Source organism: Macaca nemestrina, chromosome 14, assembly GCF_043159975.1.
Source record: "Macaca nemestrina isolate mMacNem1 chromosome 14, mMacNem.hap1, whole genome shotgun sequence".
Lineage (NCBI taxonomy): Eukaryota > Metazoa > Chordata > Mammalia > Primates > Cercopithecidae > Macaca > Macaca nemestrina.
The window spans coordinates 111,457,710-111,481,250 of NC_092138.1; the positions used below are offsets into that span (position 1 = coordinate 111,457,710).

The 23,541-nt window shown below is 55.4% G+C and overlaps 1 protein-coding gene across 3 annotated transcripts in view; it reads left to right on the forward strand.

Moving 5' to 3' along the window:
* Positions 1–19,683, forward strand: part of LOC105464100 (hemicentin 2) — a 174,208-nt gene extending 154,525 nt beyond the window's left edge. Inside the window, exons 86-98 of one of the 3 annotated variants that reach the window (XM_071078434.1) lie at positions 4,597–4,866; positions 8,077–8,226; positions 9,941–10,078; positions 10,174–10,295; positions 11,072–11,309; positions 12,680–12,742; positions 12,862–12,984; positions 13,718–13,852; positions 14,918–15,046; positions 15,560–15,880; positions 16,631–16,750; positions 17,678–17,804; positions 18,595–19,683. In XM_071078434.1, the coding sequence (XP_070934535.1) occupies positions 4,597–4,866; positions 8,077–8,226; positions 9,941–10,078; positions 10,174–10,295; positions 11,072–11,309; positions 12,680–12,742; positions 12,862–12,984; positions 13,718–13,852; positions 14,918–15,046; positions 15,560–15,880; positions 16,631–16,750; positions 17,678–17,804; positions 18,595–18,940 (2,282 nt within the window). In that variant the 3' untranslated portion in view covers positions 18,941–19,683. The remainder of the gene's footprint in view (positions 1–4,596; positions 4,867–8,076; positions 8,227–9,940; positions 10,079–10,173; positions 10,296–11,071; positions 11,310–12,679; positions 12,743–12,861; positions 12,985–13,717; positions 13,853–14,917; positions 15,047–15,559; positions 15,881–16,630; positions 16,751–17,677; positions 17,805–18,594) is intronic. The other 2 variants (XM_071078437.1, XM_071078435.1) reach the window with 2 other exon arrangements.
* Positions 19,684–23,541: the final 3,858 nt, after the last annotated feature.

Below are 23,541 nucleotides of genomic sequence, written 5' to 3' on the forward strand. Positions count from 1 at the left end.
CGGTTTGACTGTCCTTTGTACCCCTCAGGTCTCCCCTGCACAGGTGCATATTTCCCACATTGGCCAGGGATTGTGGGGAGCCGATCCAGCCTGTCTGTGGCTCCTTCATTTCCAGGTTCTCCCCGTTAAGTTGCTGGCTGGGCCCCTGCTCTTCTCAGCCAGGGCCATGCCACAGGCCAGCACAGCAGCCGTTTCTCTTTTGGTTCCTACCAGTTTTGCCCCTTTTCCTGATGATATTTCTCAGGGCATGCTTTCATCTTCTACTGCACATTAAAACAGCCCTCAGGGGTGGCAAAAGCTGCTGGGTTTTTTGTTGTTTTTTTGTTTGTTTTTTGAGACGGAGTCTTGCTCTGTCGCCCAGGCTGGAGTGCAGTGGCACGATCTTAGCTCGCTGCAAGCTCCGCCTCCCGGGTTCTCGCCATTCTCCTGCCTCAGCCTCCGGAGTAGCTGGGACTACAGGCGCCCGCCACCACGCCCGCCTAATTTTTGTATTTTTAAGAGAGACGGGGTTTCACCGTGGTCTCGATCTCCTGACCTCGTGATCCGCCCACCTTGGCCTCCCAAAGTGCTGGGATTACAGGCGTGAGCCACCACGCCCGGCCCCACAGCTGCTGTTTTTGACAGTCATCCCTAATAAAATCACTGTGATGGTCACAGTGGGATAAGGATGGGCATAGCCCTAGGCAGGAGACCAAAGGTTTCACTGTTCTTATCCAAAGTTCTAGAGGCTTTTTTTTTTTTTTTTTTTTTTTTTTTTTTGGAGACAGAGTCTCACTCTGTCACCCGGGCTGGAGTGCAGTGGCACGATCTCAGCTTACTGCAACCTCCACCTCCCAGGTTCAAGAGATTCTCCTGCCTCAGCCTCCCAAATAGCTGAGATTACAGGCACCCACCACCTCATCACAGCTAATTTTTGTAATTTTAGTTGAGATAGAGTTTCACCATGTTGGCCCAGCTGGTCTCGAACTCCTGACCACAGGCCATCCACCCACCTCAGCCTCCCAAAGTGCTGGAATTACAGGCGTGAGCCACTGTGCCCAGCCATAGAGGTTTTTTATGGATAAATGCTTCTCAAGACCTGGCACGACGGCTCACAACTGGGCAACACAGTGAAATCCCATCTCTACAAAAAATAAATAAATTAGCCAGGTGTGGTGGCACGCACCTGTAGTCCCAGCTACTCGGGAGGCTAAGGCGGGAGGATGGCTTGAGCTGGGAGGTCAAGGCTGCAGTGAGCTGAGATCGCATTCCAGCCTGGGCGGCAGAGCGACACTCCGTCTCAAAAAAAAAAAAAAAAAAAGCCGGGCGCGGTGGCTCACGCCTGTAATCCCAGCACTTTGGGAGGCCGAGGCGGGCGGATCACAAGGTCAGGAGATCGAGACCACGGTGAAACCCCGTCTCTACTAAAAATACAAAAAATTAGCCGGGCGCGGTTGTGGGCGCCTGTAGTCCCAGCTACTCGGGAGGCTGAGGCAGGAGAATGGCGTGAACCCGGGAGGCGGAGCTTGCAGTGAGCCGAGATCGCGCCACTGCACTCCAGCCTGGGCGACAGAGCGAGACTCCGTCTCAAAAAAAAAAAAAAAAAAAAAGTAAATGCTTCTCAATTTGTTTTGTGTCTTTGGTTGATTTTGGGAGCCCTGAAACTGTTATTTGGGGCAAGTATATCCAGTTTTATGCTTGTTTATGGGGGCAGTTAGCTGACCTCTTCCCTGAGCCACAGCTGATGACTGACTCTTGCTTGTTTTGACATTTATTTATTTATTTATTTATTTATTTATTTATTGAGATGGAGTCTCACTCTGTCACCCAGGCTGGAGTGCTATGGCGCGATCTTAGCTCACTGCAACCTCCGCCTCCTGGATTCAAGCAATTCTCCTGCCTCAGCCTCTCGAGTAGCTGGGATTACAGGGACCTGCCACCACACCCGGCTAATGTTTGTATTTTTAGTAGAGACGGGGTTTCACCATATTGAACCTGAGAAGAGTCTGGCAAACATGGTGAAACCCTATTTCTACTAAAAAAAAAAAATACAAAAATTAGCCAGGTGTGGTGGTCTGTGCCTATAATCCTAGCTACTTGAGAGGCTGATGCAGGAGAATTGCTTGAACCTGGGAGGTTGGTCTCGAACTCCTGACTTAAGGTGATCCACTCACCCTGGCCTCCCAAAGTGTTGGGCTTACAGGCGTGAGTCGCCATGCCTGGCCTCGACCTTCATTTAAATGGAATCACCCCACACGCGCTTTTGTATGGACTCTTCTTTTGCACATCATTATTTGTGGCATTCGTCCGTACTGTTCACATGGAATTCGTTTATTGGTTCTCATTGCTGTATGTTTTTCTGCTACATGGATGTACTACAGTTTATTCGTGTATTCCACTGTAGGTTAGTTTCCAGTGATGGGCAGTTTAGAACAGGGCTGCTGTGACCTTCTTACGCACGCCCTCCGGTGAACGCGCACACACACTTGTGTTGGGGTATTTGTCCAGCAGCAGAAGCGCTAGGTCTCGTAGTACACGCGTTCCGCTTTAGGACACATGGGCTGTGTCGTATCTGATGAATGGCTCTCAAAGATAGGTCCAGGTCCTAGTCCCCAGGGCCTGCGAATGTTTCCTTACTTGGAAAAGGAATCTTTGCAAATGTAATTAAGTTAAGGATCTTAAAGTAGGCAGATTATCTCGGTGGCCCCTAAATGCTATCACAAGTGTTTTATTTTGGGGTGTGTTTTTTGGGGGTTTTTTTTTTGAGATGGAATCTCGCGCTGTTGCCCAGACTGGAGTGCAGTGGCGCAATCTCGGCTACTGTAACCTCTGCCTCCCAGGTTCAAGCAATTCTCCTGCATCAGCCTCTCAAGTAGCTAGGATTACCAGCACAGACCACCACACCTGGCTAATTTTTGTATTTTTTTTTTTTTTTAGTAGAAATAGGGTTTCACCATATTTGCCAGACTCTTCTCAAATTCCTAGGTTCAAGCAGTCCACCCACCTCAGCCTTCCAAAGTGCTGGGGTTACAGGCATGAGCCACCATACCCGGCTACAAGTATTCTTATAAAAGAGAGCCTGGGCTGGACGTGGTGGCTCACGACTATAATCCTAACACTTTGGGAGGCCAAGGAGGGTGGATCACCTGAGGCTGGGAGTTTGAGACCAGTGTGATCAGTATGGCAAAAGCCCGTCTCTACCAAAAGTATAAAAATTAGCCGGGCGTGGTGGCGCACACCTGTAATCCCAGCTACTTGGGAGGCGGAGGCAGGAGAATCGCTTGAAGCTAGAAGGCAGAGGTTGCAATGAGCTGAGATCGTACCACTGCACTCCAGCCTAGGTGACAGAGTGAGACTCTGTCTCAAGAAAAAAAAAAAGACAGAGAGAGAGAGCTGGGGAAGTGTGGCAGGGGAGAGAGAGAGAGGAGAAGGTAAAGTGGAGATGGAGGCAGAGGATGGATTGTTGCAGCCTCAGGCTAAGGAATGCTGGCGGGTGGAAGCTGGAAGAGGTGAGGAATGGGCTGTCCCCCAGAACCTCTGGAGGGAGCAGAGCATCTGAACTTTGGCCCAGTGAGGCTGATGTGGGCCTCCTGGCCTCCACGGTTTCTCCCGTGTTTCTGCAACTTGCTGCAGCATCTGCAGGAAGTGAACACACAGGCACACAGCAGCCCACTTTGGCTGAACCACATTGCATTTCCACCGCAGTGTGTGCGAATTCTGCTTGCTCTGCAGCCTCACCAGCACTGGGCCTTTCCCATCCTTTCCATGTTAGCCTTCCAGGAGGGTCTGTGATAGTAAGTGGACAGGAAGCATCATCCCCATATTTCAGATGGGAACACTGAGGGTCAGGGAGTGACTTGGTGAGAGTCACCCACAGTAGGTGACAGAGCCCTAGAGGCAGTTCTGACAGATGGCCCCGACTTCATTGGAAGCAGCCTAACTGTCCTGTAGGAGAGGCTTGGTTTAGCCAATCCCAACAGAGCCAGGCAATAGAAGACTACCTAGCCACTAACAACAGATATGCAACTGCGTGGAAAGGTAGTTACGATCTATTGGGGAGGAAAAATAAAAGCAGATGGCCAGGCGTGGTGGCTCATGCCTGTAACCCCAGCACTTTGGGAGACTGAGGCGGGTGGATCACCTGAGGTCAGGAGTTCAAGACCAACCTGGCCAACATGACGAAACTATGTCTCTACTAAAAATACAAAAGTCAGTGAGGTGTGGTGGCAGGCGCCTGTAATCCCAGCTACTCAGGAGGCTGAGATGGGAGGATCACTTGAACCCGGGAGGCGGAGATTGCAGTGAGCCAAGATTGTGCCACTGCACTCCAGCCTGGGGGACAGAGCAAGATTCCGTCTCAAAAAATAAAATAAAATAAAATAAAATAGTAAAGTAAAATAAAATAAAAGCAGATATGGCCATATGATCATATTTTCATAAAGCAACAGTGTCTAGAGGGAAATATTCAGGAAGGATGACTGGGTGGAAGGATCCTATGCAGTTCTTATTTTCTTCTTTCTGCCTCTCTGGATTTCTTAGTATGTCTAAATGAACATATTCCACTTGAATATGCAAAAATAATTAAATGTTCCTAAAAGCCACCTGGGCCTCCCACAGGTGCTCCGGTGTTCCAGGTGGAGCCCCAGGACATGACAGTGAGATCCGGGGATGACGTGGCTCTGCGATGCCAGGCCACTGGAGAGCCCATACCCACCATTGAATGGTTGAGGGCGGGTCAACCCTTGCGGGCCAGCCGGCGACTCCGGACCCTGCCTGATGGGAGCCTGTGGCTGGAGAATGTGGAGACTGGGGATGCAGGCACCTACGACTGCGTCGCTCACAATCTCCTGGGCTCTGCCACAGCCCGGGCGTTCCTGGTCGTGAGAGGTACGGGGCGGCCCTGTCTGGACCTCTGTGGACAGAGGCAGGATCTCTTGCCAATGGGGATTGTGTAGTGCTTATGGGGGACCTGTCCCCTGCCTTGCCAGCTCCCCACCTCTTCCCTTTGCTTTGTCACAAGCCCAGAATGAACCCCTACCCTGCCCGTTTACAGTTGTGGAAACTGAGTCTTGGAGGTGCTAAGTGTTTGCCACTCATCTTGGACAGGGAACACTGGCCTGGCTGTTCTCTCTTAACTGGCACAAATGCATGTCCTCTGTCTGGACGCTGCACAGCCCCTGGAAGCAGGCAGAGGAAGTCAAGGGCATCCCTGGTGCCCTCAGGGGCTGCTGCAAAAAGTCTGTGGGTCAGTGCGTGTCCCAGGTGTCACACATTGCCTGGCCATGGCAGGTGGTTGGAAAAGTGATGGCTTCCTGGTGGGATGGACCCCTGCCATCTCAGATTCCTCAATCAGCTCCCTTCTCCCTTGGGTCAGACCAACTTTAAAATTAAGAAAAGATCTATCCTGAGAAACCACAGTAAATGGATTCAGCCCTGCATAAAGGCAAGTCATAAGATATTATTTCTGTGGCCTGTGCCTCCGGAGGGAACACTCCATATGTGTGGCGATGTGTCCCCATCCCTGTACCTGGCAGACATCACTAATCTATCACCACAAGGGAACACTCCCTATATGTGGCAATGCATCTCCCTCCCTGTCCCTGGCAGACATCATTAATCTATCACCACATGCGCTGGCAGAATTTTTCTCCAATGAGCCCTCCCAGGCAGTGCCTCTCAGATAACTGGAATTGGGACTTGACACTTGACCCCCTGGAAATCCATGTGAAACCCACTGCCAACCAAATGTGGGACCCTTTCTGGCCCCTGCTGTCATTATCTCCCATAGGCCGGGACAGGGTACCAACCTATACAGCTCTGAAAGTTCAGCAGTTCTCTGACCCCCCAGCCGCAGATGCGGTCTCGGAGTTAGCCTTGGGTCTAAGCAGACCCCCCTCTATTTCAGGGCTTTGTCCCACTTCTTACCCTCTCCTGTTGGCAGGCCCCAGTCCAAACCACGGAGCTATGTATGTGGCCTTTGTATTTGTTCTCTAGGGCTACGGTAAAAAAAAAAAAAAAACACCACAAGCTGGTGGCTTAAGGCACACTGATTGTCTCACAGTTCTGGAGGCTGGAAATCCAGGATCACACTGTCAGTAGCCCTGGTTCCTGCTGAGCACTTTGGGGAGGATATGGTCCGACCCTCTCTCCCAGGGTCTTGCTGGTGGTCCTCGGCATTCTGTGGCTTGTCGAAACATCACCCCCACCTCTGCCTTCATCTTCCCTGTGTGTGTCTACGCTTCCCTATTTATAAGGACACAGTCATGTTGGATTAGGCCTGCCCTAATGACCTCATTCTAACTTGGCTTACTCTAAAGACCCTGTCTTCAAATAGGGTCACATTCTGAGGTCCTGGGGGTTAGGACTTCAACATATGAGTTTTGGGTAGGGTGGTACCATTCGACCCATAACCCAGCCTCCTTATTTTTGTAATAGAAACAAGTATTCTTCTTTTATATATGTTACTTGTAGAAAGGCCGGATACTGTAGAAATCTATGAAGAAGAAAGTCTCTCCCATAATTCAATGACCCAAAGTAGCGTAAGCAATTATTCAGGGAGATACATTCTTCCTCACTGTTTTCTCTGGATATAAGAGATGCACTTCTCTTTTTACAAATGTCAAATTTACAACCTCTCTAACCTGCCATTTTTACTTCCTCTATCTTGGAAGACATCCCATTATGATACACATCGGTCCACAGCTTTTTTATTGGCTTCATATCATTCCTTGGGAACGTTTTTTATCTTCATTCCTGTCGGCTTTGTCAAATGAGCAACGTAGTTTATTTTTCTACTTTCCATTCCCCAAAACCACACTGTGCTGTGCATCTTTGTGTGTGGCCCTGAATATTTCCATGGGACGATTTCCTTAAGGGGCATTGGTGGGTGAAGGGAGTTCAGGGTTTGGGAGCCTAACTGTAAATACGTTTTCCCTCCTGACTACTTTTCCTCCTTCCCCCTCAGCCTGGCAGGTCCCAATCCTGGCCTTGTAGGGAGACAAGAGGCTGCTACGTCACTCCATGTCTGAAAGAGCCGGCGGTGGCTTGCCGTGCCTGGGTTCCATTTCCTGTCCCCTTCCAAAGCTGCCCGGGTCACGCTCCAGCCTTCTTGTCTGCAGCTCCCGATTCCTTCCTCACCCCCCTATTAAAAGGCCAGGGATAGGTTCACGGCCCTTCTCCTGTCCCTCCCATAGGCCCCAGAGCATCGAATACTGATGAGAAACACCCCATATGGGCTTCAAATCTCATCAAACCCCAGCTATGGGCTGCAGGAAATGGCCCTGCTTCCTAGAACCCCAAATTAACCAGCCCCTTGATTCATCCACTTAGGATCCTAGCACTTGAGTGTTTTATGTTATTTTTTGACAGATCATGGGCAATTTGTTGTTAATTTCCCCTGAGAGCTGGTGAGTGGAGAGGCAGGCTAACTTCTGTCTCTCGCCCCCTGGAATGCCATCTGCCTAAACAAGACAGCTGGCCCATTAGTCAGAGGAAGCACCCCCCAGTGCCTGCACCATCCATTTGATTAGCACTAAGGAGCATCTGCTCACAGGCGGCCTGGCGGACGGCCGCTAGGAAGCCAGCCCACCAGCCAGGCCAGCTGCAGGGCAGCTGGAGCCAGCAGCACTGATGGAATGGGGCTGTTCAGGTGACAGCACCCGGCTCTGGCTCGGTGCCCTGGCTCCTTCAGTGTGTCAGCCGCGCCATCATGGGGTCCTGGCATTCCACACACCCACAGGTCTTCTGTGAGTTTGTGGCCCCACCTCCTCATTTTACAGGTGAGCCAACTCAGGTGTGGCTTGGGGGGCCTGACGCGGCCAGGTTTCAAGGAATGGCAGAGCCAGAATTAGAAGCCAGCTCCATGCGCCTCCCCCCACACCCCAGCCCAGGGTTCCTCCTAACAGCCTCCCTTCCCTTTTAGAACCAAGATCCCCTGGCCGTTGAGTCCATGACCCCCTAGCTGTGTGTCCTTGGACAAGTGGAGGTGAACTCTCCAAGCCTCCATTAACTCCTTCATGAAACGGGAATGACAGCCTGCTTGTGCTCTGGGCCTCGGGGGTGGATAGTCAGTGGCACTGTCGTTCTTTCCACTTACAGGGGAACCCCAGGGGAGCTGGGGCAGCATGATTGGGGTGATCAATGGCCGGAAATTTGGTGTGGCCAGACTCAACACCAGCGTGATGCAGGAGGTGCGCTCCGGGGTCAGCAGCATCCGCAGCAGCATCCACCATGTCCCAGCAAACGTGGGTGAGTGGGAGGCAGAGCATCGCCTGCCTCTGGGCCACTGTCCCAGCCCAGCAAGGATCCTCCAGAACATGCTGGACCTAGGAGGGGGCAGAGCCTGTACCCTGAGACTTGCTCAGGGCCTGATGACCAGAGCATGTCTGACCACCTCTCAAAGCTGGGTGCAAGCCAAAGTGGACTCAGGTGCAGGCAACTTCCTGTCCCCCTCACAGCAACCCCAAAACAAAGTAACTGCATTTACAGTTAGACCCAGAGTGTGTGAAACGGTCAGTGTTCTGTGGCTGTGGGCGCTCAGACTGTGGTTTCCCAAGCCACCGATGGCTCCCTGAGGCTTTTCCCCATTTAAGTTAAGGCCCGGGTTGATGGAAGTGGAGGGATCTCCAGTCATGAGTGAGGGGTGCGGGCTGGAGGTGACAGGAAGCGGGAAACAGGAAGAACTGAATTGCCCAGAAAACCTAGAGGACTAAGAAGAGTCACCTGCACACAGAGCTCTTACGTACGATGTCTGAGCGATGAATGCTCTGAGAGACTTGCAGAACTTGTGACAGCAGACGTCACTGTCTCTCCCTTCCCAAGGAATCCCTGGTCCCTTGTGGGGGTCCAGGAGGGGCAGTGCTCATGGGGTCTTCACTAAAAGCAGCTCTTCTGAAGCTGCCCTTGGCCATGGTCCTGCATAAGCAGTGTGGGGTCAGGGGATTTTGCTGGGGAAGTCACTCTGAGCTGGCTGTCAACAGACAGCAGGTGAAGTGAGACACTGCCTAGACATGGCGGCTTATTCCAGCTGCAGGAGTGCGAGGCCTGGAGAAGCATCTGGCCCCAAGCCCGCAGGCCAGGCTCTGTGGCATGAAACAGGCGCACAGAGAGGCTGAGAAGGTGGTGCCCATGCACAGGGGCCTGGCCAGCTCATGTGAACCTTGCAAAGCTGGCACCGTCCCTGACCCCAAGCAAGTGGGGAGTGGATGTGTTCCCCTTGCCCAGTCCATGGCCCCGCCTGGCCCTACGTGGAGGGCGGGGCATCACATGAAGAAGATCTGAGAATCCACGTCCAGGGCCATTTTTTGGTTCTTTTTTCAAATGGTTTGGAACAAACCTGGGCTTGTCCAGAAGGGATCTGCAAGTTAGAATAGTTAGTTGACTTCAACTCAGCAAATATGTCATGACAGTCCGTGGAGTCCCTGGCCCCGTGGTGACCCAGGGGCCCTCAATCGGTATTTGTTGAACTGAGTTAAATATCAGCAAGGTATATGCATTTATTTCTTCTTTTTTTTCTTTTCGAGACTGCTTCTCGCTTTGTTGCCCAGGCTGGAGTGCAGTGGTACAATCACAGCTCACTGCAGCCTCAACCTCCCAGGCTCAAGCGATCCTCCTACCTCAGCCTCCCCAGCAGCTGGGACTATAGGCGTATGCCACCACACCTGGCTAATGTTCTTAATATTTTTATTTTTTTGTAGAGACAGAGTCTCACTATGTTGCTAAGCATTTCCTTGTATACATTTATTAATTTCACAGTTACTCCAGGAAGTAGATTATTTGCCTCCACCAGGTCCCGGATTCTGGTTAAATAATTGGCATGGCAGTCACAAGGCTGAGTATGGGCAGCAAAGGAAGGGGCTGAGCCCTCCTGGGGGCAGTGGGGAGCCATGACGGGACCTTGAGCGGGAGAGTGGCTGCCCTGAGGATCAACTCTAACCTGGCCTCCACGCCCTGCCCCACCCAGGACCTCTGATGCGGGTGCTCCTGGTCACCATCGCCCCCATCTACTGGGCCCTGGCCAGAGAGAGTGGGGAAGCCCTGAATGGCCACTCCCTGACCGGGGGCAGGTTCCGGCAGGAGTCACACGTGGAGTTTGCTACAGGTAAGCAGGGCCTCCCCTAGGTGGGCCAGGTAGGACTGAAGCCTGCGCCAAGGACCTCCCGTAGTGACTCTGGGCTGGGTGGGGATGGATTGCAGGGGAGCTGCTCACGATGACCCAGGTGGCCCGGGGCCTGGATCCCGATGGCCTCCTGCTCCTCGACGTGGTGGTCAATGGCATTGTCCCCGAGAGCCTGGCTGACGCAGATCTTCAAGTGCAGGTCAGGGGTCAGGCCCTGGGGTGTGCAGACAGGGTGGGTGAGAGAGACAGAGGCGCCCAGCTCTCAACCACCCCTGAGCAGCCAGGCCTACTCTCCCTCCTGACACCGCTGCAGGGCTGGGTCACAGTCTGGCCTTGGACTTAGGGTAGGATGAGCAGTTGTTATAGGCTCAAGTTTGAGCCCTTGAGGGGATGCTCTGAGCTCTGCGACTCCAAATCAGACTATTCTTGTTCAAAAGCAAGAGTCCTGAAGACAGGTGAGCTGCCCAGAGCAGCCCAGCTGGTTAGAAGAGGCTCTGGGAGGCTCACCCTGTCTCCTCCCAAGGCTCACCCCGTCTCCTCCCAAGGCTCACCCCGTCTCCTCCCATGGCTCACCCCATGTCCTCCCAAGGCTCACCCCGTCTCCTCCCAAGGCTCACCCCATCTCCTCCCATGGCTCACCCCATGTCCTCCCAAGGCTCACCCCGTCTCCTCCCATGGCTCACCCCATCTCCTCCCATGGCTCACCCCATGTCCTCCCAAGGCTCACCCCGTCTGTTCCCAAGGCTCACCCCGTCTCCTTCCATGGCTCACCCCGTCTCCTCCCAAGGTTCACCCCGTCTCCTCCCAAGGCTCACCCCATCTCCTTCCAAGCCTCCCCAAGCCCCTGAGTTGAGGTGAAAGTCTCAGGCTGCTTGAGAGTTGAAATCTCAGAATTTTCCTCCTCCCCTTCCAACCTTGACCCCTTTCTCCCTCTCCCCCACCCCTCCTCCTCCTCCCCTCCTCTTCATCTTACAGGACTTTGAGGAGCGCTATGTGCAAACAGGGCCTGGCCAGCTGTTTGTGGACTCCACACAGCACTTCTTTCAGGGCAGCCTCCCCTCGTTCCTGCGCTGCAACCACAGCATCCAGTACAACGCAGCCCGGGGCCCCCAGCCCCAGCTGGTGCAGCACCTGCGGGCCTCAGCTATCAGCTCGGCCTTTGACCCACAGGCTGAGGCTCTGCGCTTCCAGCTCACTACAGCCCTGCAGGCGGGTGAGGCCCCCCTGCTTTGTCTCACCCCCACTGCCCCAGCTAAAACCTGCCAGGGGCCCAAATGCACATGGCTGGAATCCACCCCTGCCCCTAGCATCCACTGACCATGGACCAGAGACTTCAGACTGAGACAGCCCACCTGGCCTGCTCGCCTGGCCTGTCCCCACTCCCATCCATCCACCTACCCTCCTCACAGGGACATAGTTCTCTAAGCCACCCCTGCTTCAACCTCTGGATCCCTTCCCCAGGCCCCAAGGTGAAGGTCCAACCACCCCAGGCTGATGTTCAGGAATTGAGTCACCCCGCCCTCTTCTCCCATGGGCACCTGCACCGAGGCCCCACCCAGGGAGGCAGGAGCCACTGTTGGAACCCTGGAGACACACAGAAACATGCTTTCTATTCTTACCCAGTGAATGCTAAAGATACACACGTTCACATCACTTGAGGTTCCAAAGTGTTTTGAACATTGAATGAGAGACAGTGATAAGAGCACTGCTTTGAGGTCAGGCAGACCCCAGTTCAAATCCCAAGTGCACCACTTTCTGGCTGTGGGACCTTAGAGGCAATGTCCTGGTCCCCTCCGACCTTCAGTGTTCCCATCTGCACAGCAGGCATGACATCACCTGCCTTGCAGGGTGTCACTGTATAGATGTTGTCTCTCAAATCCTAGCCTGGCACCGCCTCATCAAGGGTGGCTGTCCCTACAATTATTTGGACCAAGCTTGTCCAACCCGTGGCCCACAGGCCGCATGACACCCGGAACAGGTTTGAATGTGCCCCAACACAAATTTGTAAACTTTCTTAAAACATTATGAGATTTTTTGCGATTTTTTTTTTAGCTCATCAGCTATCCTCAGTGCTGGTGTATTTTATGTGCAGCCCAAGACAGTCCTTCTTCCAGCATGGCCCACAGAAGCCGAAAGATAGGACACCGCTGATTTAGACTGTCTTGTGTCCTTCCCGCCTCCAGAACCCAGCTCACCCCTCCCCTGCCTTTGGTTTTGCTGCCCGTGCGACGCTGTCCCCTGGCCCTCCGCACGCTCTCTGTGCATTGCTGCTGTGGTCTCAGGAGAGCCGTTCTGCACGTGTTGACCTCCTGTGTTTTATTTTAATGGTTTTCCTGGGGCTGCCTGACTCACTGCCCAGCCCCACTGGGAGCCCCTCAGGACACATTTCCTTGACTGGGTGTGCCCTGCAGTCATCACCTCCAACAGGCCTGGGCAGGAAATGGGCTCACTGACTCTCTGGCACTGTCTTGGCTTTGCCTGGCTAAGCTGGCGGGTGGGGAGCTGTGAGCCTGGGTTATGGCCAGGGCAGCCCTGGGAGAGGACACCCTCATGTCCTTAGAGTCTATCCTCTTTGTCTTGCAGAGGAGAACGAGGTCGGCTGCCCCGAGGGCTTTGAGCTGGACTCCCAAGGAGCATTTTGTGTGGGTGAGAGCCCCCCACCCTGGCATGGACGTGGGAGGCCTCTCAGCCTGGGATGGATGGCCTCTCCTAGCCAGCTGGCAGGAGGCTGGGAGCAGAGACCACCAGATCCTTTCCTGCCCCAGACAGGGACGAGTGCTCAGGAGGTCCCAGCCCCTGCTCCCACACCTGCCTTAACGCACCCGGCCGCTTCTCCTGTGCCTGCCCGGCTGGCTTCGCCCTGGCCTGGGATGACAGGAACTGCAGAGGTGAGGGAGCCCCGGGGAGGAGAGGTCCTCCTCAGACATGACCCAGGTGCGTGGAAGGGTCCCCAGGGCCAGGATCCTAGCTGGGGACACAGACCTGCAGGGATGGCCCATTCTTGAGGGCATTTGATGTCAGCCTGGAGGTCCCAATGCCATGTCCCCACCAGGCTCCTTCCTGCTACAGGAGCTACAGACGAGTGAGGCCCAGGTTTCAGGGGGTGATGGGCAGCCCAAGAGACATAGGGGCCGTTATCACATGCTCACGGCCTTCTGAACCTGAACAGGCCTCGGAAGCTTTCCCAACACTCAGCATCATTTCCAAGTGACTGAGACTGGCAAGTGAGTCGTACTCCTCAGCAATGTTGCTGGATGACAAATCTGACCTTGGGTGGCGGTGCTGATGCTGACCCCCAATCTGTATCTCTGCACTCCCACCAGGAGGGTCTGGTGCCGGCAAGTCTCCACTGGGCTCCAAGCCAGGTGCCCAAGGGGACGTTGTCTGCAGCCTTGCATTAGAAGTTGCAGGCCCAAGCGCTCGGGTCCCTTGGAGTGGGCCCTGTGTTTTGGGGTAGGGAGCAGGACAATGGAAAGAGCTAGCAGAAGGGGTGGGGCCCTTTCTGCCAGTGGCTCCTGGGCCTGCAGACGAAGCCTCTGTGGATAGGCTGGGCCAGGGTCAGGTGGCGAGGCAGGCCTGGGGATCGTGTTCACACAGCCGTCTGCCCTGATCTGCCCCCAGATGTGGACGAGTGTGCGGGCGATGCTCGCCTCTGCCGAGAGGGACAGCGCTGTGTGAACCTGCTCGGGTCCTACCGCTGCCTCCCCGACTGTGGGCCTGGCTTCCGGGTGGCTGCTGACGGAGCCAGCTGTGAAGGTGATGGGGACACAGTGTGCGGCCTGTCCATACTCCTGGAAACCCAGAGGTTGCCAGGGATCAGCTGATAGGGGGCTGTGTGTCACTGGGCTCTGGGCTTCCGGGAAGACCGGGACTCTTGACAGAAGGAGCACAGCGAGGCTGGGGATCAAGCCTGAGCGGGGCGCTGGAGGTCTGAGCCCTCCCCTGGCTCTTGGCAGCTGGCACCTTCTTTGACAGGGATGTTTTCTTTCTGGACCTCAGTGTCTTGTCTGCTTGATAAAGAGGCAGCCGGATCAGGGATGGCAAACACGCCCTCCCTCTGCTGCCGTCCGTTCTGTTCCCCGCATGAATCCAGGCCCAGCTAGAGACCACCTCTGAATCCTCCTTGAGCCAGCAGCCCCTGCAGCCACCATGGAGCAGGTGCAGTCAGCCTTCGAGACAAAACCTAGGTGACACCCCTGGACAGGTGACCTCAATGGTCCTTCCTGTTCTAGCTCTATGGCTGCAGGACCGTGGGTCCACCTGGCTCCTCTGAGAGACTGTCTGGTGGGGAGGGAAGCACGGTGGAGCCTGACTCAAGAGGAGCAGCCGTCGCACCTCTGTGGTCCCCAGGGCCCTTAGACCGCCCGACAACTCACCGGGCTCTCCTGCCTGCAGCCTTTCCTGCCGCCTTTCCTCCTTTCTCACCACTTTCTTAGCTCTTCCCACATACCAGGCTCCCCTCCTCACCATGACCCCATGAAGAGGTCACATCTCTACCTGCTTTATGGATGAGGAAACTGAGGCTCAGAGAGAAAGAGTTCCTTACCAAGGGCTAGAATATGGCAGAGCTCAGCGGAACCCAGGACTCTGCCCGCAAAGCCCACCCTTTCAGCCCCTTCCTTTCTTTGGGACCTGGAACCCTGTTGACCTCCAACCTGGTATAACTGGGGGAGGTGCTGCAAGGGCTGCCATGCAGCCTGGTAGCACTGAAACTGGAGAAGGGGACAGGGAGGAGGCCCAGATATGGAGGGGGATGGTCTGTCCCTTGGGGGAGGGGCTCTGGGCTAGACCTCGCCCCCTGACCATGGCCCTGCCTCCCAGATGTGGACGAATGCCTGGAGGGGTTGGACGACTGTCACTACAACCAGCTCTGCGAGAACACCCCAGGCGGTCACCGCTGCAGCTGCTCCAGGGGCTACCGGATGCAGGGCCCCAGCCTGCCCTGCCTAGGTACGGGGACACCCACCCTCTGGCCGGCACCCCCAGCTCAGGGACTGAGGGTGTCTAAGGCGCCAGTCCTGGTGAGTCCTGAGAATAACCAAACAGCACCGACACATCGCCTCATGTGTGCCTGCCTGTGCACCAAAACCTCAGCCTGATTCTATGGGGTCATCTTCCGGGGAATTTCAGGAGGGGGAGGACTGTGGAAGCAAGTGGGTGCATCTCAGAGAGGCTTAGGAGAGGGAATGGATCTAACTGGGGCACCGAAAGGCTGAGAGGGAGCTGGAGTCTGGGATGATGCTGAGAGCTGGGGAGGTTGGGCCTCTGGGAGCTGTAGGTGGAATCAGATTGGAGGCTGGGGCTGGTCCAGGAGAGGGGGATGCAGTGTGGCCCGCACGCAGCGTGGGAGTGGTGGGATTCTAGGGAGTGCCAGCAAAAAAGAAGGCAGGGCCAGGCAATGGCTGCAGGCTGCAGGGGGACCCTGGGCCACCTGTGCACACGCCTGACCCCGCCCCTCTACAGATGTCAATGAGTGCCTGCAGCTGCCCAAGGCCTGCGCCTACCAGTGCCACAACCTCCAGGGCAGCTACCGCTGCCTGTGCCCCCCAGGCCAGACCCTCCTTCGCGACGGCAAGGCCTGCACCTCACTGGAGCGGAATGGACAAAATGTGACCGCTGTCAGCCACCGAGGCCCTCTAGTGCCCTGGCTGCGGCCCCGGGCCTCGATCCCTGGTGGCTCCTACCACTCCTGGGTCTCTCTCCGGCCGGGTCCCGTGGCCCTGAGCAGTGTGGGCAGGGCCTGGTGCCCTCCTGGTTTCATCAGGCAGAACGGAGTCTGCACAGGTAAGGCCAGGTCCTGACCATCCACGGGACACTGCCATTATGGGCCCTTGGGCCCCTGGGGTGGGTGTGCAGGTGCCACCCATGGAGTCCAGAAACCCAGACCTTCCAGGCAAGTGGGGTGGGTGGTGTGGGATGGTGGCTTCTCTGATGCAGGGTGTCTCAGAGCCTTGGCTGTGCTACTGGGCAGGGGGGCTTCCAAGATGGGAGTGGACTATTTTTGACTTCAGGACACTTTGCCCAGAAGAAGGGCATCCTAGGCAAGTGGTCCTGGGAACCCTCTTTGAGAAACACTCCTGTTAGCACTCAGAGGGAAAGCCGTCAGGCAGGGGGATTTTCAGGGGTGAAGGAGAATGTTCCAGGTAGACATGAGAATGTGACAAGGGACTGCTGAGTAGAGGGGGCGAGGTGGGGGATGGCCCCTGGACCCTGCAGAGAGGGACAAAGAGGAGGTGGCCTGCCCCTGGGCTGACGCCTTGGCATTCCTGCCTGGATAGAGGGGTGTGTGGGGCGGTGCTGCCTGCTCCCTCTATGCCTTGGCGAGCATGGGGTAGGTAAGGTGGGGATCCTCCCTCTCACCAAGCCCAGGGACTCCCCCAGCCCCTGAACCCGGGCTGGGAGGGGCAGGACAGGGAGAAGGAGCAGGGCAGCTCCAGAGCCCAGTGGACAGGTGTGTGGCCATGTCAGTGTCTGTGGTTCAGTGCATCTCTCTGCCCCCGTCCCCCACCTGCCCCGCCCCCATGCCCGGGTCAGACCTCGACGAGTGCCGGGTGAGGAACCTGTGTCAGCACGCCTGCCGCAACACCGAGGGCAGCTACCAGTGCCTGTGCCCCGCCGGCTACCGCCTGCTCCCCAGCGGGAAGAACTGCCAGGGTGAGCCAGGCTCAGGCTGCCGCCCAGACACCCATGGGGCTAGGGCAGGCAGCGTGGGATGGGACATGTGGCATCTCACCTACTCCGTTCACTCCAGCCCCTTCACAACTATCCTGTGAGGGTGGGGCGGGGAGGCAGGCTCAGAGGGGTTCCGTGAACACCCCAGGCTTTCACAGCCATGCCAGGGCCCATGCTCCGGACAGAAGCTCTGAGATTACGCGGGCAGGCTCTGAAAGCAGCCCTGCAAGGCCAATCCCAACTCTGCTGTGTGTCCCTAGGAAACTGACTTCACCTCTCTGAGCCTCCTGGTTAAATGGGGCTAACACAGTCCCCCTCAAATAGCTGGGATGACAGCTGTGGAGGCTGAGCACAGAGCCGCACAGCTGCTGCTGCTGGTAGAGTCAGGTCCTCTAACCCCTAAACCAGGCACAGTTTCCCTGGTGTGCACAAACGGGGCTGGGGCCAGTCATGCTGCTTCCTCCAAGAGAACAGGAACCATGCCTGCCCTGCCTGTCTCCGTCCCTCACGCTGTCATGGAGGTCACCGAACATCCTCTGAGAAGGGTGGGGGTTCCACTGAGGCAGACAGGATCAGGGGCTCTGCCCGTGGGCAGTGGGCACTCAAGGTCTTCGGGCAAAGCAGCCACCCAGGGAAAGCCCTATCTCTCCCAGGCCCTCCCACCTAGCACTTGCTCAGGAGGCCCCCATGGTGCCCATCTACACACCCTGGAAAGCCCCAGTCCCCGGGGAGATGAGAAGGTGCTAGGGGCCTCCAGGCTGGGTGGTCACGGGTCAGACTGACTGGGGACAAAGGGAGAAGGGCTGCTCACCTCACTGGTCCCTCAAAGGTACTTCCCACACACTCCCCCCTCTCCTTTGCTCCATCTTTTCATCTCCCTCCCCCACTTCACCAACCTCCCCCATCCAGATATCAACGAGTGCGAAGAGGAGGACATCGAGTGTGGACCCGGCCAGATGTGCTTCAACACCCGCGGCAGCTACCAGTGTGTGGACACACCCTGTCCTGCCACCTACCGGCAGGGCCCCAGCCCTGGGTAAGGGCTGAGTTGGCAGGGCCTTGTGCCCTCAGGAAAAGCACATTTTTCAGTCACTCCAGGTTCAGGCTGGCCCTGTCACTGTCACTCCCCACACAAGTGATACAGGCAGGAGCGCAGGGAGCCCTGGGGACAGGGAGAGGCCAGAGTGGGAACACGGGAACACAGCAGCACACACACCAAACCCCAGACACAGGAACACCATGCAGACTCACAACCCCAGGACAAAACTCAGACACGCGAGCACCAAACCCATCTCCTCCACGCCACTCACAGCGGCCACAGACACTTACCACGACGCACGGAGACATGGGGACCTTAGGGGTGACAGCACTGCCCTGCAAAGGTTTCTTGCGGCGGGTGACCTGCCCCAGGCCTTACAACTAGAAACCTAGGCTGGGGTTGGAAGCGGATGCCCCGGGCAAGGCTAAGCTCAGTCTCCACCTCTCATCCCACCCTGGCAGGGCAAATCCAGACTGGGTGACTCGGCCCAGGAACACATCAGTTCCCCTGTGTCTGCTGGGCTTCCCTGGGGCATGGACCTGGAAAGTTCGCTGGAGAGACCCTGAAAGGGCACGCCTCTGGCTTCTCTGGGCCTCAGTTTGTTGATCTCTAAAACGGGCTAGCTGGGATGCCCGCAGAGAAGGCCTGTGGGGCTCTGCCGCAGAAGGACGGGCAGCGCGTGGGCGGAACTGCAGGGGCTGGCAGGGAGGTCTGATTACGCAGCCGGGCCACGCTCAGACCCACCCCCGAGTCCGCCTGTCCGTGTGTCTGTCTGTGCCGCCCGCAGGACGTGCTTCCGGCGCTGCTCGCAGGACTGCGACACCGGCGGCCCCTCCACGCTGCAGTACCGGCTGCTGCCGCTGCCCCTGGGCGTTCGCGCCCACCACGACGTGGCCCGCCTTGCCGCCTTCTCCGAGTCTGGCGTCCCAGCCAACCGCACCGAGCTCAGCGTGCTGGAGCCGGACCCGCGCAGCCCCTTCGCGCTGCGCCCGCTGCGCGCGGGCCTCGGCGCGGTCTACACCCGTCGCGCGCTCACCCGCTCTGGCCTCTACCGGCTCACCGTGCGCGCCGCGGCGCCACGCCACCAAAGCGTCTTCGTCCTGCTCATCGCCGTGTCCCCCTACCCCTACTAAACGGGACAGGGCATTGGCAGCTGCCCTGGCGTGACCCCCGAGGAAGGGGGCGAGGAGGAGCTTGGTCCACGCCACCTGCTGTGGCAAGCGGAGCGTCATCATCTCTCGCCCCATGCGTCAGCGAGACCTTGGGTCAACACGACCCTGCGCGCAGCCTTGACCCCCGACAGCGAGGACCTGAGCTCACGGAGGGAGGCGTCCGGGGCGGTCCTTGGGTGGCCAGGCCCGCAGGCAGGGCCCGGGGAAGCCTCCAAGTGTGATCCGCCCCTCAGTGGGAGCGGGACAGGGACACAGGGCACCTGGACGCCTGGGGGAGGAGGCAGGCTCCGCGTTGGGGGTGGCAGCAGCTGTCGCCTGGCCACACCTGGCGGTGTCATTCTGAACCCTGTTACAATATAAAAAGATTGCTTTTTTAACCAACTTGGTTTCTTTGTCTAATTATTTTGCTTTGTAGGGAAGGGTTTTAACTGGGAAGGAGATCACGCCTTCTGTTCTGATCCAGGAGCACTGCAGTTTGAGTCCACCAGCCTCCTCTCCTTAGGAGTAGGGTTGCCTCAGGCACCTCCTGGCCTCAGTTTCCTAATCCATAAAATATAGGGCCCTCCCTTCCCCCACAGGGCTGTGGGGGCAATTAAATGAGGAGTAAATGTGTTGCATAGACAGCAACAGCCGGTGGCAAAAAAAATTTTACTTTTTAGAGGCAGGGTCTTGTCCCTTCGCCCAAGCTGGAATTGCAAATGACATGATCGTGGCTCACTGCAGCCTCGACCTCCTGGCCTTGCCATCCTCCTGCCTCAGACTCCAGAGCAGCTGAAACTACAGGCACATGATACCATGCCTGGCCTTTATATTAATTCTTCATGTTTTGTATATGGGTAAGTCATACAACATGATGCTTTGATATGCATAATGAAATGGTTACTATAGTCAAACCAATTAACATAGCCATTAGGGATTTTGGGTGGGCTTGAAAAAAATAAAATTAAAACATACCCGTCATCTCGTATATACTTATTTTTGTGGCAAGAACACCTAAAATCTACTCCCTTAGGAAAATCCCAATGTGATATGATCATTATTTTGAGATAGGATCTCGCTCCGTCACCCAGGCTGGAGTGCAGTGGCGTGATCTCTGCTCACCTCAATCTCTGCCTCCTGGGCTCAAGCAGTCCTCCCACCTCAACCTCCTGAGTAGCTGGGACCACAGGCATGCACCACCACACCTGGCTCATATATTTTGTTGTTGTTGTTGTTGTTGTTGTTTTTGAAATGGAGTTTCGTTCTTGTTGCCCAGGCTGGAGTGCAATGGTGAGATCTTGGCTCACCGCAACCTCCGCCTCCTGGGTTCAAGTGATTCTTCTGCCTCAGCCTCCTAAGTAGCTGGGATTACAGGCACCTGCCACCATGCTCAGCTAATTTTGTGTTTTCAGTAGAGACAGGGTTTCTCCATGTTGGTGAGGCTGGTCTCAAATTCCTGACCTCAGGTGATTGCCCGCCTCGACCCCCCAAAGTGCTGGGATTACAGGCATGAGCCACCATGCCAGGCCTTATTTTTTAAATGTTTTGTAGAGATGAAGTTTCATTATGTTGTTCAGTCTGGTCTGGAACTCCTGGGCTCAAAGGATCATTGCACCTTAGCCTCCCAAAGTGCTGGGATTACAGGCGTGTGCCACTGCACCCGGCTTACTCTAGCCTATTTTTATCAGCTAACTCTTGTTGCTTTCCAGTCATAGACTCCTACAGCGGGCTTTATGGCTTAGCTATTATCTTGTATCCTTCGCAGCTCGCCCCTGGGTTTCACTTGAGTCCTGTTCCAAGCTATCTTTTTCCTGATAGCATCTCCCCCTCTGGGGGACAGATTATTGAAGGCAAGGGCTGTTTCTAGGTCCTGGGCTTAATAATTCACCTAATTCATCCACAGGAAGGGCCTTTGTTAGATGAATGGATGGGTGGAAGTTTAGTGCAACAATCCCTAAGTAGCCTTTTTTTTTTTTTTTTTTTTTTTGAGATGGAGTTTCGCTCTTGCTGTCCAGGCTGGAGTGCAATGGCGTGGTCTCAGCTCACCGCAACCTCTGCCTCCCGGGTTCAAGTGATTCTCCTGCCTCAGCCTCCCGAGTAGCTGGTATTACAGGCATGTGCCACCACACCTGGCTAATTTTGTATTTTCAGTAGAAACAGGATTTCTCGGGCCAGGTGCAGTGGCTTATACCTGTAATCCCAGCACTTCGGGAGGCCAAGGCAGGCAGATTATGAGGTCAGGATATGGAGACCATCCTGGCTAACACGGTGAAACCCCGTCTCTACTAAAAAAAATTTTAAAAATTAGCTGGGCATGGTGGCGGGCACCCGTAGTCCCAGCTACCCGAGAGGCTGAGGCAGGAGAATGGCATGAACCTGGGAGGTGGAGTTTGCAGTGAGACGAGATTGCGCCACTGCACTCCAGCCTGGGCGACAGAGCGAGACTCCATCTCAAAAAAAAAAAAAAAAGAGAAACGGGGTTTCTCCATGTTGGTCTCAGACTCCCGACCCCCGACCTCAGGTGATTTGCCTGCCTCGGCCTCCCAAAGTGCTGGGATTACATGCATGAGCCACCATGCCTGGCCTAATTTTTGTATTTTCAGTAGAGATGGGGTTTCACCATGTTGGCCAGGCTGGTCTCAAACTCCTGACCTCAAGAGATTCCCTCGCCTTGGCCTCCTAAAGTGCTGGAATTACAGATGTGAGCCACTGTGCCCGGACCCTGGGGTAGTTTTTAAAAGGAGGTCAGGGCACTCCAGTCTGGGCACTCCAGTGCTCAGGGCACTCCTCACTGAGCAGGTGGCACCTGAGAAGAGACCTGAAGAAGGTGAAGGAGAAGGTTACATGGTCATCGCAATAGAGGGGAGGGGTGTTCCGGAAGAGGGGACAGCAGGTGTCAGGGCCCTCAGGCAGGAGGGTCCAGCCGGGAGGTTGGGGAGGCTGGCGATGAATGAGGTGGGAGAAAGGGAAGAGAGAAAGGTCGAGGGGGTGGGGTGGATCCTGTGGGGTCTTTGGGCCACCATAGAGACTTAGGCTTTGATGAGTGAGCTAGGGAGAGACAAGAGTAAATGTATAGCTAGGTGTGGTCGTGCACGCCTGTAGTCCCAGCTACCTGGGAAGCTGAGGAGGGAAGATCCTTGAGCCCAGGAGTTTGGGGCTACAGTGAGCTATGATCTGGCCACTGCACTCCAGCCTAGGTGAGAGAGCAAGACCCCATCTCTTAACGAAAATGGGTTTTTCAAAAGTCAATGCATATCTGCGTGTTGGCCTATCTCCAGTGTGCTGGGTCTTGGGAGGAGTGCAGGTGAAACGGGGTTGGCAGAAGCCTACGCTCCTGCTCCTCCTTCTCCTCCTGTTCCTGCCTTCTCCCTGGGCTGGTTGCAGCCCCCCGCCTGGGTGGCCTCTTTGTTGCCAGCTGCCCCGACACAGCCTCTGGGACAGAGGTTGTCTTTTGCATATGGTTCTGAAGAAAAGAGTTCCTCTCTCCCTATTCCTCCTACTCAGTGTGGCATGGTCAGCTCCCCCTAAGTGTCCCCTCCCTCTCATCCAGGCAATGAGGAAAGTTGTCTGAGTTATTTCCTTCTAGAGATGAATGACAATCAGGCTGTCTAAACCGAGCTGTTCTGTGTACGCAGAGAAGAAATCGCTGTGTCCATTTTACAGATGGAGAAAGGAGAGTACAGGGAGGGAACATGATCCAGTCAGTTGCCTGAGGTGTAACTGGTTAATAGTCAAACTGGGACTCTTGATTCCCAACTAACAGCCCCAATAGAACCTTCTCCAGGGCGCTTCTTCCTGCGGGTTTCCTTTAAACCAGTCTGCAAAGTTTTTCTGTTAGGACCAGATAGTAGTTACTCTCTGCTTTGCGGGACATTCAAGTTCTGTCAAAATGACTTACCTTTGCCATTGCAGCACAAAAGCAGCCCCGGAGAACCCATGAACAGATGGGCACGGCTATGTTCCAATAAAACTTTATTTGTGGACACTTACATTTCAAATTTATTATCATTTTCATGTGCCATGAAATATTCTTCTTCTTTTGATGTTTCTCAACCATTTACAAATGTAAAAGCCATTCTTAGTTTGCATGCAGGCTTTACAAAATCAAGTTCAGGCCAGAGTTTGCTGATCTCTGGTTTAAACCGCAGAAATCACTGATGGTGGCCGGGCGCGGTGGCTCAAGCCTGTAATCCCAGCACTTTGGGAGGCCGAGACGGGCGGATCACGAGGTCAGGAGATCGAGACCATCCTGGCTAACACGGTGAAACCCCGTCTCTACTAAAAAATACAAAAAAATAGCCGGGCGAGGTGGCGGGCGCCTGTAGTCCCAGCTACTCGGGAGGCTGAGGCAGGAGAATGGCGTGAACCCGGGAGGCGGAGCTTGCAGTGAGCTGAGATCCGGCCACTGCACTCCAGCCTGGGCGACAGAGCGAGACTCCGTCTCAAAAAAAAAAAAAAAAAAAAAAGAAATCACTGATGGCGGAAGTCCAGGCTGGGTGGAGAGATTAGAGGAGGCAGGAAGAAGTGGGGGAGAGGTTTCCTAGGCCCTCCTGTACCCTATTCGTCCAAGGTCCACCTGCGAG